At 26.5% G+C, this 22,775-nt stretch overlaps 1 protein-coding gene across 2 annotated transcripts in view; it reads left to right on the top strand.

Moving 5' to 3' along the window:
- The first annotated feature begins 8,039 nt into the window (after positions 1–8,039).
- Positions 8,040–22,775, top strand: part of LOC100198115 (atrial natriuretic peptide receptor 2) — a 109,473-nt gene continuing 94,737 nt past the window's right edge. Inside the window, exons 1-3 of one of the 2 annotated variants that reach the window (XM_065793622.1) lie at positions 8,040–9,207; positions 14,142–14,437; positions 17,481–17,616. In XM_065793622.1, coding sequence (XP_065649694.1) covers positions 8,508–9,207; positions 14,142–14,437; positions 17,481–17,616 — 1,132 coding nt within the window. In that variant the 5' untranslated portion in view covers positions 8,040–8,507. The remainder of the gene's footprint in view (positions 9,208–14,141; positions 14,438–17,480; positions 17,617–22,775) is intronic. The other variant, XM_065793623.1, reaches the window with a different exon arrangement.

Genomic DNA, 22,775 nt, shown 5'->3' with positions numbered 1-22,775 from the left:
AGAATGGAATAAAGAAAACTTAGTTTTAACAGTGTTTAAAGATAGGCTGTTCACGTTAAGCCAGATTGATATTTGTTCTAGTTCATTGTTTGCAACTTGAAATAAAGAAATAATGTTATTGTGAGAATGAAATAAAGTGGTGTGATCTGGAAACATGATGGTAGACATAGTATTTGATGCTTTATATAGATCGTTGACATATATTAGAAATAGAAGAGGACCTAAGATGGAGTTACAAAATGCAAAGTAAAAAACAAAACATTCTTTTTAAAAAATATCTAATTATATAGTGTAAAATACACACAGGTTAGTAAATATTAAAAAAAACTTTTATATCTAAGAAAATAATTTAAAAAAAATCTATTTCTATGATCTAATTTTTCTTCAGTGATATATTTTCACTTAGGACTTTTCTAGAAATGTCTGTGTCAGACAGACCGCAAGAAGGGACACTAATAAAACTAATAATAAATTGTCCAGTATTATAACATCTAGGTTATACCTTGGCCACTGACCAAGGAACAGCGACGGTGACCGAGATACAACACTACTCTAACTTCAACAAAACGATGGGTTTTAAATAGTTTTGAGGTTACTTACCACATAATTTTGTTGTTGTTTGGACACTTTTTAAATAAAAGAAACCATAGCATATAAAAGTAATTGGCTATTACAAAACGTTTAAAATTATCAGACTTCAAAATGTATTAGAAATACTTACTTTTTAGCCAAAAAATATCTTAATTTTTATAATAGCAAACACCCGATTAATGACGATATGTGACTAACTTCACATTAAATAGTCGGTAGTGATGTACCGAATACTATAGACAGTAAAATTTAATATCGCGCGAATATTAGAAACGAGCCCAGTGGCCTATTTGCCCCTATTTGTTTTTATGCATAAAAACATAAAAACAAATAGCCCCAATTTGTTTTTATGTTTCAAACAATAAAGATGTTGTAATCTCGTGACAAATTTTCTCTACAATTAAACAGAAGTCAAAAAATATTAAAAAGTATTTAGTTGAAATACATTTAAAAAATTCATTCTTTTAAAAAGTTGTTTTTTTAAAAAGTTGTGAGAAAATCAATTGTTAAAACTTATTGATCGAGCTGAGTAATTCTGAAGGTCTATGAGTTTTAAGCTTTGTTCTACGAGTGCTTCCCCATATAGTAGTTTGTATGAAAAATTTATAATTAAATAAAAAGATTACATTAACTGTTATTAACATAATATGAATTTTGTTTAAAATCAACTTTAATAAATGTATAATCAATATGATTCCTACGAGATCGATTTTGTTCAATACCAAATTTTTGTAACTTTGTCTCTTTTCAAGATTATATTATCAATTAATATGTCTCTTTCTTGATCCGGCCATTTACTTAGTTGTAAATTTATGTGGATTGTAATATTTATTAAACGGCAAAATAAAATGTTCAGTAACAAAAAGAAAAACATAACGGTGTCTTGAACAAGCATATAAGTAATATTCATTTAAAGTTTCATATAAAACCAATAATGTTGATTTGTTTTATATCTTTGATTATTATTACTATTATCATGTAGTGAAAATGAAAATCAATACAACACAAGAATTTGAAAATGCTTTATTAGGCGTTATTGAATTAATGCAACTTTTATGACGTAACTTTTATGAGCAAAAACATTTACAGAAAAGAGTAAAAAATTCTTGAATATTCTTGAATATACGAAACAAATAACAGTATTGTTAAAACCTATTTTATAGCAAGATTTTATAGCAAAAATCAAAATGATTAGATTAAGAGAATTATATTTTTCGTTCTTTTTATAATTAAAAGGAAACTTTTGTTAAGGGTTGGGGAGGAGGTTATTTACTTTACGAGAACTAAAATTTTAAAAACTTTTATCTGTATATAAGTTAAAATATCAAATTTATATTTTCATTTAATCTGAGTAATATATTGAAATAAAAAATAATGTGTAATATATTGGAAAAAGTAATATAAAACAAACTGTTGTCAAATTTCTAGAATATGATTTGAGCAAATGAAGATTTGCAAACAGACTTAGAGAACTCTATTTAGCTTTTAAACAAATTGCGAAACGGGATTTTGACAAAAAACTGTAAGCATTTTAAATTTAAAACGCTAATAGTTTCTTGCACTTCTCAACCATTTAAAAGTTCATAAAATTTTCTGAATTTTTTTGTTTGGTCCACAAATTCCTCTAGCTTATCTGCTGCTACTAAAAATTCATTAGAGGTAAGTTTAGAACAAAGTGTACTTTCGACATCGAAAAAGTTTAAAAGTACTAATGCTGACAATAGTATAAAAAAATTTATTAAAACTAAAACATTGAAGGAAATTTTATCGCGAAATGTAGCAGATGATGGTTTTAAATGAAATTTTTTCAATGAATTCTATTTTGAAATCACAAGCCATAAATGGGTACATTAGAAGTAAAGGCTTTGACATGCCTAAAAATCCTACTACTGTTACAAAGTTAAACTAGTAGGACTTTTATGAAATAAAAAAAAAAGAAACAGTTAGTATTATCAAGGATATAAAGTAAAAAAACTTTAAGTTCTCACTAACAGAAGACGAGTGGACTGATAATTCTATGAATAGATATCAGTAGTAGAAAAGGCGGATTCTGAGCCAAAAAAAAAGTTTTTTTTCAAAAAATTTTCAAAAAACGTTTGGTCTAGAAAATATGATATTTTTTCAACCATAATTTCTGAGTCAATAATAAAAAAAATTATAAAACTAACTTTATAATTTTTTGGCGAGCTTTAAATTCTAGGTGGATCATAAACATTAAGCGTAATAGTAAAATTGTCCTATTAAAGCATAAAAATTTTCAGAATGTCCAATTTGTTTATCCCCTGAGTTTAATGTAACTACTAATCTTCTCCCATTAGCAACACTAGATATGGAATCGGATTGAGTATAATTTACAGACTTATCAATTCTTTATTGTCAACTCATGAGTTGAACGTATCAGGGTACCCATACCACTTTACTAATAATTTGTTTTTGAGTTTGCAAACAAATTTTTCAATCCTAAATATTTTTTGATTAGTGACATCTGTGACACAGTAAAAACCTCCTCTGTCCATCTCGGTGTGTATCCTTTTTTAAATGTTACCTTCTTTTTAGTTATCTTAACTCTATCACTAATTGAAAACTTTGGTTAAACGGGCTCTGATCGTACCTTTCCATTTAGATTCAACCAAACAATACTCTCATTCTTTTTATCGCTAGCTGCAACTGGTGTCATTTTAATTGATTAATGCCATGTGTTGTTGTATTTATTTACCATTTCTTCTAAAACGTCAATATATTTTATAGTAATATTAGATGAAAAGTACTTAAACATTTTCTCTTTCATTGCTCTATTTCAACGTTCACCTACACAACTTTTTTCTTCATTTTCAGTTTCTGAAATGTTTTACAACTGGTCTATAAAGTTCGTTTGCAAGTTTGTCAGTCCATTTTAATTCTTTATCCTTGTCTTTTTTACAAATCGTTGGTAGTTTTTTTGAGCATCTAACCCAAACTTTGCTTTAGATGATATAATAGATTTTATTATACCTCGTTCAATTCTTTTACGTATAGTTGGATTTTTTATAGCATTCATTTCTTTGAGCATAATTTTATCAGCTACATTTCTTTTTGCTACATCTGTAAAGTATTTATAAGCAAGTTCATGATGGTGAGCTGCATTTTCAACTCTATCTATAGGTTTACTCAATTCTTTTATTGCGTAAGTAGAAGTTAATCATTCATCTAAATTAGTACCAGGACCTGCAAAGTTCATACCAGGTAAATGCATTTTACCAGGAAACTTTGACCATGGTAGTTTTATTTTACTTGTTGCTGAATTAATTGAACTAAATCACCTCCTGTTTTTGCTGATACAAATTTATTTTTTATTTTTCCACTAATAGCGCAAGTTCCACGTGACATATTTCTTTTGTTTTTACTCAGGACACAAGTTTAGTGTATTTGTTTTGTTTTTGCATTTAACACAGTACATTTTTTTATATAGAGTAAATAAAAAAATGGATATTATAGATTTATCATGGAATGTAAATAGCAATAAGAAAAATAATAATAAGTTGTTACCTAAGAGTATATGAGGAATTATTGTTGGAAAGTCGTGTTGTGGAAAAACTACTTTATTATTGAATTTACTTTTAAGACCTGGTTGGTTAGACTATAATAGTTTACAAGTTTTCGGAAAATCTCTTTTTCAACCAGAATACAAAATATTAAAACGATCTTTTGAAAAAGTATTACAAAAAGAAGTTATTCTTGAACTATTTAAGTTACAAGACAAAATTGAAAAATTAAATGCGAACCCTGAGTTTATTATTGAAGACATTTTCACAATTCTAAAACACAATTCTCAAACAGAGGGAGGATTTATTGGGGCACTTTTACCTTTACTTGGTACATCTGGAAGATTTGTATTATCAAGCGTTACTCAAGCACTTGCAACAGGACTATTAACAGGAGTAGGTTCAGCTGTTGGAACAGCTATTTGTAATAAAATTTCTGTAAGGGGTGTTGTGTGCTTAAAAAAGAATGGACAAGGAGTTAAAATGACAGCTGCAGGATTTGGTTGATATTTGAGACCATGGAGTAAAGAAGGTTCTGTAGGTGATGGAATGTACTTAGGTCGTGATAATAGATATACATCAGCAGGCTCTGGTTTATTATTAGGACCAAGTTCACCACTTACTAATATTCCATTTTTGAATATGATTCTCTGATTTTTTTGAAAATTTTTTTTTTATACATTAAAAAAATAAAATGCCAGGAAATAATCCGCCAATGCATAAATTTATAAACAAATATAAAAGAGTTCTTCAAATACTTCCTCAAATACTTTTCAAGCCACTCAAAGATTTATAACACCTTTTAGTATTAATAAATAAGAATAGATATGAAAAATTTGCACAACTCGACATTACAATAAAATCTCTATCACATCAAAATATTCTTTTAAAGTTTGGTATTAATTCAAATTCATTGTCATTTACATGCCGATCTACTAAAGCTTTAGAAATATAATCACTTATTGTATTTAGTTTTGAATCAGCAAGTATCTTTATCTTTTCATGCTTTTCTGCTTTTAAATTTAATTTTTTATTAATTTGTCCACCTATTATTGATAACACACCTGCTCCTAATACTATACTCTCACATTAACTAATGGTGCTGCAATTATTGTTGTCAAGACACCAATTCCAATAGTTCCAAGTGCCATTGTGCTTGCTAATAATACGTTATCAACTGCTGAAATAAAAAAAAATTTTAAAGTTCTATGATACTTTTTACTTAACATAGTTCTCTTTTCTCTCCCACGCTCTACTTCTTTTTTAATTGTCATTAATTTTTTTGTCAAAAATTTGAATTGTATGATTTTTTATCAAAAACTTGAAGTGTATGTATTGGGGTTAGTTCACATAAAAAGTATATGTAATGCTAAACAAACAAAAATGTTGCAAATAAGTTTAAAAGAATTTGAATGAGTTGAATACAAATAGTTTTAAAGATGCTAGCATAACCTGCGAGCTAGAGAAAGACATCAAAATTGTCAACCGCTCTGAAGATATTCAAGAAGTTATAAAAAATCTCAGAAGAATTATAAAAATTATAAAATTTCCTTCAGTCAAAAGCAACATTTTAAAAGGATATGTAAATGAGCAAGCAGGCATGACAATGTAGTTGATGTTAAATGTCAAAACTTGGTGGAATTTATTGATAACCATGCTCAAACGGTTCCTTCAAATAAAGATCCTATAAATAAAACCTTAAATGGCAACAAAAGATTTTAGAGGAGAATATATCAACTTTAGAAGAACAATAAAATGTTTTATTACCAATAGAAACTGCAAAAAATGAGTCGAGTAAAAATTTTGCAATTTTTTTTCTCTCGCAACTCTTTTTGTTGTAAAAGAAATTACAAATGAAAGTATGCTTATAAGTCAAAATGCTAATAATATTTAGCAGCAATAGCTAAAAGCTATTGCTACTAAATATTATTATATCATTACCCATGCAGAAAAGCCGAACAACATAATTACTACATTGTCGAATAATTTATGTTTTTAATAACCACTAAGACAAATATATTGTTTACTCAACTTCTAACAACAAGACCAATATCTACTGCAATAGAGCGCGTTTTTTTAAATGCAATTTTAACTCGAACAAAAATTAGAGCTCCTTTAAATTTTAAAACTTTTAATGCAATTATTTTTTTGAAATATGCATTTTTAAAAATGAAATAAATTTAAATAGTATAATTGTTTTATTTTTTTATATAAAAGAATTTTTAATTTATATAACTAAAATACTTAGGTTTTAAATTTAACTATTACGTTAAAAACACTATGAGAGTATTAAGTTCAATCATCTTTATTGCCTTTTTTGTTATTCGGATATCCGAATATATCCAAATAATTTGAATTTTTAGTATTCGATATTTGGGTAGTCATTAATGTCGGGTAATTGGAAACCTTTAATTTAGTATTTAAAATATAGGCCATTTTATTAAAATAAAGACAGTTTATATTTAAAAACCAGATTCATTTTGATTTTTTTTTCCGGTTTAGAGGAAAATTCCGCGCAGCAAAGTACTTTGAGCATGTGTAAACAGTGTTTTATTGAAGAAAGTTAATTTGACATTGTACATAATATTTTCGGTATACAAGGGAAATGCAAGTCCATTTTTGTCAGTGTGGAGTTATTTTTTACCACTGTTTAGTATTTTAAGTTCTTTATCGTTGGATATACCTCACAAATTTAATAAATCAATTATTAATGAGTTATTAAAACTTTTTATTTCAATTATTACACAAAAACTTATTATTTCAACCATTACGCAAAAACTTATTTGTTCATTATCTCAAAATGATGTTATTGGACTTTTGTGTGCATCTCCCTTGTATACCGACGTTATACAACTTTTCTGAGTAGAAATTTCCTCTGAAACGGAAAAAAAAATCTGAATATTGGCTTAATCATTAGAGAGTCTTGTTTTACTAGCACAGCGTCATTTTTTAATGTGAACATTAACTTAATGTCTATATTAAAAAATGACGCTCTTCTAGTAAAATAGGACTGCATACAATATTTATAATATGCGTTAAAAGTGTGTCTATAGTTATAAATATCATAAATACTTACCCAGAAAACATTCTATAGCAAAACTTCAATAGATCCAAAAGAGGCCAGCCGATGACTAGCCCCTTTTGGATCACATGTTTGATTATATCACGGGGTGGAAAATGGCCATTTATAGCGGATGTTACTAATGGTCCATTAAGTAAACGATGAGCAAAACTTCAATGAACCGCTCAAAATGCATATATAGGTCCACTGCAAATCCACTACAGAAATATTTGCTGAGTGAATTCTATAGTTTATCAAAATAAAATAATGGTAGAGCTGGTAAATATCTTAGATATTTACCAGTTTTCCCGAGTTTATTTATAGCTTATAGCTGTTAGAACACTTTTATTACTAAATAAAATACAAAGCTGTTTTATGATAATAAAAACAAAAATGAACTAAAAGATATAAAATAACAAAGCTACTAATAAATAACAAAAATAACAAAACTAATAATTTTAAGAGTACAAAAGTTTATAATAAACTAATGATAAATATAAAAAACTAACATTAGGTTGTTATCTTTAATTTTAAAGCTCTAAATGACGCGTTTGTCACAACATTTAATGAAATATTGACATTTTATAGGGATCTAAAAAAATCAACAAAGCATTCAAACATTCAAAACATAGTCATCGAATTTTTGTTTGTTTGTACAAAAGTTATATATAACTTCTATTGACAAACTAATTAATTTAAGAATAGTTGAAATAAATATACTCGGATTATAAATAAGATGAAATTAATTGAATAGGATTATAATGATGCGTAGTCACTTTTTTGCCAATTGATAATCTTTAAAATATTAAATAATTCAAAAGCGAACCGCAAAAGTCTTAAGAAAACCTGTATACCTCCATGTGCGTGTTTTAATACATACCAATTAAAACTCCAAAAGTAAATTATGTTCCATATTAACAAGAAAACAGATTAACAAATATCAAATTTAGAAATATTTTTCAACTTCTTGGGTTATAAAAACAAACAATATTTAGTAAAAAACAATTTGTGAAATATTTTTAGCTGTGACATGTTCATGGTAATGAAATGTAAGCAAAAAAGTACCTTTCTCAATAAGCTGCTTATCTTTGCAAACAACAGAGTGCTAATAATTTTGAAAAAAAAAAAAAAAAACCAAAACTTTCTCTAGAACATGCTTAGCGTTGTTAACAGTGTTAAAAAAAAAGACTTTCCTTAAAGCGTTTTGTGAAAATCTAGACATCAATGAAATAGATATACTATTTGAAAATTCGAATAATCTTATTTTATAGCAAAAGTTTATTACAAGTTCAGTTAACTTAAGCAATAAAAGCTTCGTTTTTTGAGTTTTTACGATGTCAGAGTGTATTTATTTAGTTTATAAAAATCGGAATATAAACAGCTTTTGGATTTTTTTTATTATATCAGAATTTGTTTGCTTCTCTGGTACTTTAAAGACTATTAAATTAGGTGTAGCTCTTCCTTGGTCAGGCGGCGAATGGAATGTTGCTCCAAGATTTGCATCTGGTATAACAGTTGCTGTCAAAGACATAAACAAAGATCCGTCGTTACTAAATGGGTATAACGTAACGTTTGTTTGGAACAACAGTAAGTGTAACGAAAAAGGTGCTCTAAAAGCAGTTGTTGATATGTACATTTTAGAAAAGGTAAATGCAATAATTGGCCCGGCTTGCAGTGACGGATGTAAACTTGCTGCAATTTTAGCTGAACACTGGAATATTCCCATGGTATCATACGGTTGTGCGGCCTCTTATCTTTCACAGAAAAAAGTTTACCCAAATTTTGCAAGAACAGTTGGTGACTATGGAAACTCAGGAAGAGTCATTGTTAAATTAATGTTGCATTTTAATTGGAAAAAAATTTCTATTATTACACCCGCTTCAGGAGTTTGGATGGATATAATGAATGGTGTAAGAAAAGGAATAGAAAACATTAAAGATCTTGAGCTTTCTTATTTCCAAACATTTAATGAAGAAACTGTTAGTGATGCGTTTCTTCAGCAAAGTTTGTTAGCTGCAAAAAAAAAGTCGCATAGTAAGTGTGCATATAATATTTTTGTATTTTTATGTTATATTTTTTTACTGCTGCACAGTGCACAATTTTTAAAATTTAAAATCGGATTTTTGTATGGTGAGTTTAAAAGCACATTCAATATAAATATGTTGCGGTAGTGATTTAGTGGTCAAGCTCTCGCTTTATAACCGAGTTATAACTCTCGCTTTATTCCAAGTTCGATCCCCACCACACTCCTGGTAGTACCGCGCTCAACTTGTTTTTCCACGCAACCGCCTTGTTTGTCAAGAATCGTGTTTTGGAGTTATAGAGTTGAGAGAGGGTTATAACCACAATTAAGTAGCCTCCTCGTCTGTAGTGGCCTTTTCGGTCTTGGGGAAGTGAATTTACATAAAAAAAAAAAGTTAAAATATCAAAAGTTATAGAAACTTCAATAATGAGATATTTAGGTACAAAGTTATTTTTTGGCCAAAAGTGTAACCCAAGAGAATATATATGTGTGATGTTCCGACCAATTTATATAAAATTACTTTTAACATTTTCCTATATATATAAAAATAGAAAGGTCTATGAGACTAGTTTTAGATAAAGTTTTAGAAGGTAGGGCCAAAATATGAAAAATATAATGCAGTATTTTAACTTTAGTGGGGCTTGAAACTGATATACAACTGTTTATATAGTTACAACATTACATCTTAGCATTTAATTGATGCCTAATGTGCTCTATGTTCACAACAGATTGCAGTTTGTTTTCATCAATGTCTCAAAATATATTCAAATAAAATGTTTCAATAGTATCCCGCAAGGCTTAGTATTAAGACGTTAATTTTGAAACTCAACAACTATAATAAGTTTGAAACCGCTTACCACTTTACTGATGATATTAACTTGCTCATTATTAACAAATCATTAAAAAGAATTAACTTAGTTAATAAGTCCTTAAAATTTTAAAGTAAAAAATCTTGAAATAACCTTCCCTATGACCTAAAAGTTTTTTAGTTTAGGTTTTTGGAAGCAACTTATTACACTCCTTCCTAAATATACGCATTTGTAAGATCCAAAATATGTGTATGCATAATAGTTCGCGCACACATATACATGTATATACATCGTATATACATGTGTATGTGGACGTGCGAGTGAGTGTGTATATCTAAATGAAATCTAATCTTATTAGATTACTATTATTTTTTTCATTACTATTGTTATAAATGTTAATTATGCAATTATTTATTATTGTTATTAATGCAAGATTTTTACCTAAGATAAGTACATGTACTATTTGTAAACATTCATGCAGTGTAACTGTTTCAGAAATATATTAAATGATTGTAATTTTTTATTAGCGAAAAATATTGTTTTTCCAGATTTTTTAAGTATAGTTGACAAGTATAATTACGATAACATAACTTATGATACTTTACTTCTTTGGAAATTAATTTATTACTCCATATTGCAATAGTTCATGAAACATTTCTTTCTATGCTACACTATCTACTTAGCTTCTAAGTTCTCATTTCTGTTCAAGATAAAAAGTTTTCAGTATTCGATGATTTTGGTACAAGTTTCCTTTTTTACAAAGTATAAACTGCTCAGGTAGTTTATTAGGTAGTTTTTGTGCTTTTTTTAATACTAAACGTAAACTAGATTTTATTTGGCTATACCATTTAAATATTTTATAGCGGAGTAGTACTTGACTCACGTGTGATTAAAACGATTATTTATTTTAGTCATTTTTATGCAGCTAGACCAGACCTTTTCCTGACCCCGCGCATCAAGTACACCTCCGCCAAATTTTGAAGAAATTATTTCATTTGTAAAAAAAGGTCTTAAAAAAAAAATGAGCAAAATGTGATTTCATATAGAATAGTATAGAAGAATAGTAGTAATCCTGAGAGTTTATATTAAAACCTACACTTTTTAAATGTTAACCTCAATGCGATGATGTAAATTGTAACTTTGAGCCGACAACACAGCTTGTAAGGTGGGGGAGGGGGTACAATCGTCAATTTCTAAAAAAAGTTCTCTATTTCTTGAAATTTCTATACTTCAGTCTGCTTTCTAAAAAAAGTCTTAAAACTAAAAAATTTGCTAACTTTATTCTTTAAAAATCCTTTAACTTATTAATTAACTTTATACTTTAAAAATCGGACTAAAAGTTAAAAATTTCCTTCCTAAGGAGGGGGGTAGTATAACTCACCCTCACGACCACCCTGCCCCCATAAAATCACCCATACACATCGTATTTCGATTGTAAATAAATTAATCCTATATGGTTGGTGCAATGGATACCAAGTCTAAAAGATCTAGATATGATCACCAAGAATATCGAAGAACAATTGTCAATTTTTTTAAATGGTAGTAATATTTAGCATCAGAGTGTTACGATTAAATATATCTACTGGATAAGGCATATAAATAAATAAATAAATAAATAAATAAATATATATATATATAATAATAATAATAATAATAATAATAATAATAATAATAATAATAATAATAATAATAATAATAATAATAATAATAATAAAAGTAATAATAATAACAATAATAATAATTAGAGATATGTGTATATATATATATATATATATATATATATATATATATATATATATATATATATATATATATATATATATATATATATATTATATGTATATATAAATATACAGGCTTACCATATGTGGTAGTTCCGAAGTGTATATAAATAGCCATGCTACAATCATGATTGAGAAAAATTGTACAAGAAGAAACTTACACATATTTTTCAAGTTTCTTCATGTTTCAAGCATTTTTTTAACTCAATTATCTGATATTGATTTATTCGTAAAAAGTTTTAGAGCACACAAATATAAGTGTAAATGTGAATAGAGTAGCCCTAGTGCAGCAGAACCAAGTGGTTCAATGTGTGATGTCGGTTTTAAAAAAAAAAAATTTGATTAAGTGACCAAAAGTTGACATAAAACCTTGATCAGATATGAATTCAAGCAGATAAAAGTTATATTAGTAAGCAAGTTGGCATGAACTTCCCAGTTTGATTCTCTTTTGCTGTGGTCTGTAATAAGATCCCTGTAAGAGTTATATTTTGGAGAGATTTAGAAAAGAACCACAGAATATTTATCAGGAGATATCCATGTTAACAGGCTCATTCTGTGTATTTTTACACCATATAGTATCACCTCTTGAATATGATATACAAGATGTGATACAGTGAGTACAATTTTTGGAAAAAATTAAAGTCATAAAGATTATTAATACAGACAATAAGTACATTTAACTGTTGTTTTTTTTCAAAAAAAAAACATTAATCTAGCTGAGAAAATTATTTCAGAGCTGAAAGCATTTACTTTTTTTTTTTTTTTTAAATAATTATTCATTTCCCCCAAGGCCTCTCTCAACTCCATAACTCAGAAACACAAATGTCAATGAACAATGCAGCTGCTCGGAGAAACAAGTTGAGTGCTGTACTACCAAGGACGTGGTGGGGATTAAATTCTTGTCTCTTGTATGGTACAAAATGTAAAGATAAAATGATACAAATCCTTTTTAATACAGTTTGTATCTGCTTTGATACAAACTGTACTGCTCAAAAAAAGGAAAGATTGTAATAAACTTACGCTTTGTAAAGTAAGCTTATACCAACACATTTTAAGAAGTAACTTAAATATGAAGATCAGCTCTTGCTAATTATATTCAATATCCTAAAGGATAATCAACTTTTTTATGCTGATAAAATCAATATTAACTGGATGAACTGCAATTATGTTCCAAACAAAATTAGGCTATCATTTTTGCATTAATGAATAAAATACTTGGTTTTATAATAAGAAAGATTAATGATTGCTTTTTAGTTCATGTTTTCTTGTTTGCTATTTTAACTGTAAATGAAAGTGCAAACAGTTAATTGTTCTTGGATTGACAAAGGGTATCATGCACACATGATTGCAATCTTAAAGATTGTCAAAATATAACTGTGAATAGTGATGATTATATAATTTCGGTAGACTTCACTGAATCAGATTCATATGTTGAAAAATAAATAATGATAAAAGATTTTGTTCTATATGTATTATTTATAAAAATATTCTTCTGTAATCTGTAATTTTGTAATTCTTTAAAATATTCACTAAATCTTCTGTTATTTTTAAATGTCATAGATTATAAAAAATGTTAATTAAAAAGTTTCATTGTAACAAAAGTCAACTTTGTTTTTATGCTTTGAATTTTTTTCAAGTTTGACTCGACATTAAACGTCATTATAAGTTTAATATAGATGTCATTAGATTTTGAGCTAACTCACTAATTATACATAGAGTGTATAATATTTGACAAGCAGTTTAAAATCAAATTTGTTAAAATTGACTAAATATATGACAGGATTCAAAATGTCCACTCTACAGAAAGGTTACATACCAATTTTTTGGTAAATAAAATCAATTTTTTTGACTTTTACTATTTTTAGGCATAATATTTTGACCATTAATGAAAGCGTAAAATTTGAACTTAGGCTAAAATATATACCAATTTCAAGTTTTTAAAAATAGATTATATACCAATTTTAATTTTTTTAATCTTATTTTTAACTTTTATTTAAAAATATGACTTTATTTGTGCATTTTAACCTTTTTCAGAACCCTAAATGTCACTTAGATAAAAAAAGGTGAGGGATTTTGGTTTTTTTATATAATAACGGTTTTAAAAAACCTTACATGGTCCAAAAAAATTCTCAAAATGTGCCTATCACAAAAGAATATATGTGGAACCTGTTAACACAATGACCTGTGATAATTTTAATAGTTATTATCTAAGAGTATAATATTATAAAACTATTCAATTTAAATAGTTTTAATACATTCTTAAACTTTAAACTATTGTAATAGTATATTAAAAAAAAAAGCTTTCCTTGTGTACCTATGTCACAGAACATTCATAAATTAAATTTTTTTTTTTAGTATTTCTTCTTGGTGGATACACATCAATAATTAGACGAGTGATGATTGAAGCCAAAGGTCTTAATATGATCAGCCAGGGATATGTTTTCATATCATATGAGCTGCTGCTTGACGGATGCTCAAACAATTACCCAACATTAGTTGATATAAATCCAGATGTTTGTCAAGCTCTTGATGGTTTATTAGATATAAGTCTATATGTTCCAAATGATGATAATTATAAAAATTTCTCTCAACTTGTGCGAATGGAGATTATGAACCCACCATTTAGTAGAAAAATGTTACCAAGTGAACAGGTACTTTTTATATGTAAAAGTTTTACAACGCAATTGTTTTGATATCATAAATAGTTTATTTAACTTTAACTTCAACTTTAGTAAATTAAATATTCAATTATGTTAAATAATATTTTAAATATTTAAATATTGTAGCTAAATCAACAAACAAAAACAATTCATAAACAATATATATAAATTAATAATATATAAGATATATTTTAATAATATATAAAATGTAAATCATAAACAATTAATGTATACTAACTAAAACCAATTAAAATCACCCAAAAAAATTGTCTTAATTGCTATTTTATTTCTTTTTTTTCTATGGTTTTTACTTAACATTTCAAATTTGGACCAACCTCATTTTTTTTTCTATGGTTTTTACTTAACACTTCAAATTTGGACCAACCTCATTTTTGCGCTAGTCGAAGTGAAAAAAAAAAACAGCAGTTAAAAAAATAATTTGCTATAGTTAGCGCATAGTGTTGAATTTATAGTTTAGCCTATTGCATTTTTTCTTTAGTTGATCAGTATTAGATATGCAACAAGGTCAATTGCATTTTGTATTATTTAACATAACAAAGAAGTTGTTTTTGGTGCCTAATTAATATAAATGCAAACAAGAGCTGTAAGCACTAAATTTTCTTTTTAATCTTATACTTTATTTTGATTGTAACTGCTCTTGTAGAGTAGAAAATTTGGTCTAAATATATTTTAGTGCAACTATTGTTGTTTCTGGAGTCTGTCTGGTTGGACTAGGTAGGAAAACATAGTACTTTATCGCGTGGGGTTTTGTAGAACTGAGAGTTTTTCTGTTTTAGGCAGTTTGAAAAGGTTCCCCAGTTTTTATCAAATGTTCTGATTAGTAACCTGTATTGTTTGCTGTAAATCTTGCTGGAACTCTCAAAAGCAACCCATCTTCTGGATGTAAAATACAAGGGAACTTTAGGCAAAAGTCAAAAGCTTTAGCTTTACTCATCCACCTGTAAATGAGCTCTCTAATAGTGAATATATTATTTTCATACCTATGGAGAATATAGCTGCTGCAGGAAAAGTATTAAAATCCTATATTGGGAGAAAGATTACACAGAGATTTATGCAAGAATTTGTGAAAAAAAATGTTGAAAATATTTGAATACAACTCAGTGTAGTTAAGGCAATTTTAAAATATTATTTTGTCTGTATGATATTTTGTTGACTTTGACATATTTTTGTTATATGATCAGGTCTGTGAATTATGAAAAGATGAAAAAAATTAAAATGATAAATTTTGCGGTGTCATAAAAAATAAATGTTTGTAGCAAAAAAATCCAGACCAAAGACTCTTTTTTTTTAAAAAGAATCTTCTTAAAATCCCAATTTCTTGTCCAAATTTGAATAAGATTTTAAATAAATACGTCTTTTAGGTAAAATGAACATCATAGTTTAAAAATATGATCTGTTCTGATTGTTTATTGGCGGTTTTTCTTAATTATAAGCTCTTTATTGGTCAGAGTTCTATTATTTTTTGTAAAGAATGATAGAAATATTGTATATTGACAACTATATATAGTTAATATACGTCAGAACCGACTAGAACTTGCATCTAGAGTAAATTAAGGCACTTTTTCATAAGATTTGAACTAAGTTCATGTTAACGCTGATAAGGGAAAGTGATCTAAAGACTCCAAAATGGTGTTCTTTAGATTCACTATTAGGGGTACTAAAAAGTTTTTGAAAACTATATAAAAAAGAAAAAAGTTTCTTCAAATATTTAAAAAGCATATAATATCTAAATTCTTTTATTTAAAATCATGCTAATTTCAAATAAAAGAATTTGAATAATTTATAAATCGTCTTAACTACACCGAGAAGTATTTAATAGAATATGGAGGCCAAAAAACACAAAATAAAAAAAATGTAATTGTTGTTGCTAAAAAAGTTCGCTTTATTGACTATTTAGTTTGACTTCAAGATTGGTAAATTTTTTTAGTGAAATATTTGTTGTTGTCTTCTTCTTACTATAAATAGCTATAATTTATAGCTATTTATAGTAAGAAGTGCTAAGGCTGACTAAAAGTAGTTTGATTAAATGATTAACCAGTGAAATATGAATAATGTCAATATTGGCCAAATGAGCAGCCAATTATATGCAGACGCCAGCATATGGCTAACTATAACTCTTTCTGGACCCAACTATATTAAATAGGTTAGGCCAACACTAGAAAACTAAATTGTACTGCTCAAGTAACCATTTCTTTTTATTGGTAAATATATGTATATGAAAATATGAAAATCATATAAGTTTGGTTTACTACTTTGTTCCTATGTATATATTCTTTGTTCCTATGTATATATATAAAATTTGTTAAGATTTAGCAAATTTAGATCTGTACAAAATATACCATTTACCACTAAGTATTAAAACAATTTTAAATCCATGGTCATGATTATAATAGTAAGAAGCTTCAAATAGCACAAGAATGTGGAGTCCCAAACGGACTCTGGCTATAAATCTCTGTTTTTTCTGGTCTCTGGTGTCCAGAAGCTCTAAAAATGTTGGGTGGCTTTGCCTCTTTACATTTTTAGCTCTTTTTTTTTTTAAATTATTAACCTCCCCAATGCCAAGAAGGCCACTAAAGTGGAGGAGGCTACTTTTGTGGTTACAACCCTCTCTTAACTCTATAATTCTAAAACATAACCTCAACAAACAAGCGCGCTGTGCTGAGAAACAAGTTGAGTGCAGCACTACTAGGGGTGTGGTGGGGATCGAACTCGTAACTTCTCGCTTATGAGGCAAGCGCTCTACCACTACCGTATATAGAGCTCCTGGATACTAAAAACCAGGAAAAAATAATCTTTTTGTGACTTTTAATTCTAGAAAACATTTTGGGACTTCACATCCCTGCCAAGGCATCTTCAATTACCATTAAAATAATAGTTCTCAAAAAAAGCTTTAGCAGTTCTCATTTTGCAATTTTCGATTATGTTTTTACTTTTTATATTAGTTCACTCTTAAATTCATAATTATTATAAAAAAAATTATAATTTTAATAAAAAAACTTGTTTTAATACTTAGGTAGAAATATATGCTGCACTCCTCTATGATGCAGCTCTTTTGTATGCACGTGCATTAAACAAAACAATCAGTATGAATCAATCTATTGATGATGGTAGAGCAATTGTTAATAATATGTTGAATACAAGATTCAAAGGTATTATTTATGGCGTAAACATTTTTCTTTAATTTTTCGAAATTTTTTCTTTATGACCTTTAAATCTTATTTAATTAACTTAATTCACAAATAGTTTAGTAGTAAGTATTGGTGAAAAATTTAATACCAGTGTTAAATTTAATACTATGCTCAACTTCAGGCCTTGTTTTAAAGTGTAAAGTGGCGCACCATTTACGTACGCGCCTAGCCATTTAGCGTAAGCTGTAAGCCATTTCATGTAAATCATTTTTTATCATTTTTAATATTTAAATAGATCTAAAGAAATCATTTAAGCGGTAAGATAAAAGAAGTATTTAACATTATAAAAACCACTTATTAAGTTTGAATGATGATTATGTAAAAAAGTTTATATAAATTAACTTAAAACAAAAAACAAAAAAAAATTATTTTTATTAACCTAACTTTTCCATCAAAAATAAAATTAAAAAAAAAAGTTTAAAGCACGTAAAAAAAGAAATCGTAAAATAAACATAATAAAATTTTTTTTAGTTATTATCTTACAAAAGTATGAATATTTATGTCGACAATTTCTCATAACAAACAATAACAAAAATAATTACCCAATTTAAAGAAAAAACAAAAAGCAAAACAAAAAATTATTAGCTAAAAAATAGCATACTTTATTTTATATTAACGTCACCTTTGATATTTTAAATTAGTTTGTTTGTTTGTGATAATGATTTTATAACAAAATGTTTTTTTATTTTATCAAAAAAAAAAAAATTTATTATTAGAAACTTTAAACAACAACTTATAAAGAGTTTATTTTTTTTATAATTAAAAAAGAAAACAATTTCTTTTATGGATATAACTATATTATTATTATTTTTGCTTGAATTTATGCTTGAAGCAATATAGCTCTTGCAATGTCTTTGTTTATATTATTATCATATAATAAGCTTTTGCGAAAAATAATAGTTTGGAAGAATAAAATTTTATAATAGTTACATCAGCTTTATATAATTAACAGATTGTGCAATATCAAAAAATTAAGATCAGAAATTTCCTTATAATTAAAAAAGAATTTTGATTAAAAAAATTATTTAAATTAAAAAAAGTTCTTCCTTCTTTTCTAATTTTTACAAAAATTTAAATTCCTTGTAAACATGTTATAACTTATAACACTGCATTAAAACTATTGATAAAGCATATGTTTTATGTCTTAAGGCAAGTGCAATGTTTTATATTTTTTAATAAATGATACTTGGAAACTTGTTTGTCACAAAAAAAAAAGCACTGGTTTAGTAATCAACTTGAGTTTTTTTTTTTTTTTTTGCAGCTAATAATATTTTTTGTTTGTTAATAACTTTTTAAAAGTAAAAAATCATTATTTGCGAAGCCGCAATTTTAAGAAATAATGAAAAATGAAAACATATTTTAATTCATTTATACAAATGTTGAGTAAAGAAAAAATTTATGTTAAATGATAATAAAAAAAGTAAATTAAATTATTTAAAATTTAAAAAAAAAAAAATTGAAACAAAATAGGCATTCCACAGTATGAACATTTACAAAATTTGTTTTTCTTAATTAGTAAAATAAACTTGTTGTGCAGTAATTTATTTTATTGTGGTAGTTTAAAAAAGATAATGTTATTAAATGAATTTAAAAAAAATAATTTTTTGAGGTCAAAATCACGAAGAACTAATGAGCTAAGCCGTTTTCTTATTTAAAACAAGGCCTGAACTTACTATATTTTAGCAGCCATATTGGCAGCTATATATATTTAAGTTAAGTTAGTGTATTCTACAAATAGATTGTATAATATTTTTAAATAACAGAGCAAAAATAAATTAGTAAAAACACTTATCTAAATATCTTCTACAGTCTTTTTCACCTTCAGCAGGTTTGTCTTGAAGCCTGATGAATAAGGCTGATCAACCTGTTGAAGGTAAAATAGACTTCAAAAACTATTTAGATATATTTTTTTAATAATATATTTATATATATATATATATATATATATATATATATATATATATATAAATAAATAAATTAGTATGTATATATATACATATATATATATATATATATATATATATATATATATATATATATATATATATATATACTAATTTATATATACATACATATATGTATATATATATATATATATATATTATTTTTCCATTAGGTATTTTTGAAAAAAATGAAAAAAGAAAAAGCCCCTTTAATTTGCAAGAGGACCCCTAATATATATATATATATATATATATATATATATATATATATATATATATATATATATATATATATATATATATATATATATATATATATATATATATATATATATATATATATATATACATATATACATATATACATATATATATATATATATATATATATATATATATATATATATATATATATATATATATATATATATATAAATATATATATATAAATATATATATATATATATATATATATATATATATATCAGACTTTTAGTCGGTCTCAGAAGTGCTACTGAAAATAACCAGTTTGTTAATGTTGGTTGCCCTTTAACGTTTTGAGTTGTCCGCTATTTTTTATAAGAACTTTTACATTAAGCGGAGTTCTTGCATATTCTAGTCATTTTTCTATATAGGGCTAAGTCTAGAAACTAGAAAAAGTTTGCATAAATAAAAGTAATATTGTAAACTATTGATAACATTCACTCAGTGCCGTGGCTACTGGACTAGTGGCTCCCTCCAAATAAAACTTGTCAAAAAGGCCCCAAAATCTTAAAAAATTTTCCATTAGGTATTACCAGTAAAGGAAAGAAATAAGAAAAAGCTCCTTAAATTTACAAGAGAACCCCTAAATTTGCAAATGTGCCTACTAAATTTGCTACCCCTCCCCCCTTATTTGGGGTTTTTAGGGAGACTAACGACTTTTCTACTTTCATATAAAGCACATGCCGATATACACGCTCTTAGTTTTTTCACTTAAATCGAGCATCTATTTTATAAAAAAATTTGCCGCTCTTTTTTAAAACAACAAAGTATTGACAAATATGAAATAACAATTTACAAATACTTTAAAACCCTTTGCCTTTTGTACCACGTTGTAATCAAATTTACTTTTAACTGCGTTAAAAATCATTACCCGCTTTAAAAATCATTTAAACTAATATAAAAAAAGTTATTAAAAGAATCTAAATTCGGTATTTGAAAATGAATATATTTCCTTATAATTTATTTCTTATAATAATTTTATACTTAACATAATCTTTTTGTCTGTTTACCACAATTTTTTTTTTTTAATTTTTATGTTACAAACAATTTATAAACTTTATTAGTTACCAATTAGATATTTGTAAATGTAATTAATGTTCACAAATGTATTATCTCAAAAGAACTTTACGTGATATTGATTTAATAAGAAACAAAAATTTTTAAATATATTTGTGAAGAGAATTCTTTTAAACAAAAACACTTCCCCCTTTTTATAAGAAAAAAAAGTTTTTATTTTGCTTTTGCATATTATAATCCATGATAATCTATGATGGAGAGACTTGTGTTTTACATAACAAATTAGTTAGAAGATAATAAGAAAAAAATTTCTTTAATAAAACTTTCAAAACTATTTTACATTCCTTTAAAACTAAGTCTTACATTCAACGTTTTACTACTTTACATTCCTTCAAAACTAAATTTAATTTTTAGAAAATTTTATTTCATTTAAAGTCTTTTAATTAAAAAATTTTTATAAAATAATTTGTTTCTTTTCGCAAATTCATAGTTGCTGATAAATACATAATTATAAAACAAGATGAAAAAAAGTTAATATATCATGCCAGGAAATCATTATTATTTAACAATGGTGAAGCCTGGATTAAAAAAAGTGGAGGTTTATTTGATGTCACCATGGGAGCCTTTGATGGCGCTGAACTTTGTTTGTTAGTTGGAATATTTATCTTGTTTCAATTATCACAGTCTTACAATAAAGATGAATTTGGATTGTATAGAGATAATAATCTAGCAGTGTTTAAGAACCGGGGTGACCAACAGATGGAAAAAATTAAAAAGTACTTAGTGAAAATTTTTTAAGATAATGATCTTCTTATATCCATCAGCTGTAATTTTAAAATTGTTGATTATCTGGACATTAAATCTTAATGACAGTTCTTTCCAACCTTACTGCAAGCCTGGTAATTCCATCAATTATATAAATGCTGACTCTAACCACCCTCCTAGTATACTAAAAAGCTTTCCTCAAACTATTGAACTAAGATTGTCAACCAGTTCTTCTAATGAAAATATTTTTAAAGTATTCATTCCTCCTTATCAAGATGCATTATTTAAGTCAGGTTTTATCTGCAAATTTGCTTATCATTTAAATAAAAAACTGATCCATTCAAAAACCACAAGTGAAACATAATATGGTGCAACCCACCTTTTAGTACCAATGTTGCTACAAAAATAGGTAGTTGTTTTTTGAACATGGTAGACCTGCACTTTCCGATTGGTCACAAATTTTGTAAGATATTTAATTGAAATACCATTAAAATAAGCTACTCATGTATGCTAAACATCAAGTCCATCATTAATTCACACAATCACAGGATGTTATATGGCCAAGGTAGAGATGAGGGAAAAACATACAACTGTGTTAACAGATCTATCTGTCCCATGAACAATCAGTGCTTGTTGAAGAACATTGTTTATCAAGCCACCATGTTGTCAAATAAACCTGACTACCAAGAAAAAGTATATTTTGGCTTATGTGAATCTCCATTCAAATTTCGGTATGCAAATCATCTAAAATCTTTTAACATTAATAAATATAAAAATGATACCGAGTTGTCTAAAGAAATTTGGGACATAAAAGACAAAATGTTTACACCCTTAATTAAGCGGAAAACTGTAAAATGTAGCAATCCTTATTATGCTTTATCAAAAATTTGCCATCTTCGCCTATACAAAAAATTCCTTATTATAACATATAAAGTTAATAACTTGCAGGCACAAGAATAAATTCCTCTTATCTTTTTTTGACACTGGTGATTAGCTTATATTTTGTTTTTTCTTTGGTTGCCATCAAGTATGTCTTAACGACGTGAAGATTCCACTACACAGTATTTTGTAATTTTTAGCAGGTTTTTTTTGTTTTTGATTTTGTATTCAATGGCTGATGATTGCCGTATA

This window comes from Hydra vulgaris, chromosome 03 (assembly GCF_038396675.1).
Source record: "Hydra vulgaris chromosome 03, alternate assembly HydraT2T_AEP".
NCBI lineage: Eukaryota > Metazoa > Cnidaria > Hydrozoa > Anthoathecata > Hydridae > Hydra > Hydra vulgaris.
This window is presented reverse-complemented; position numbering and strand designations above follow the sequence as displayed.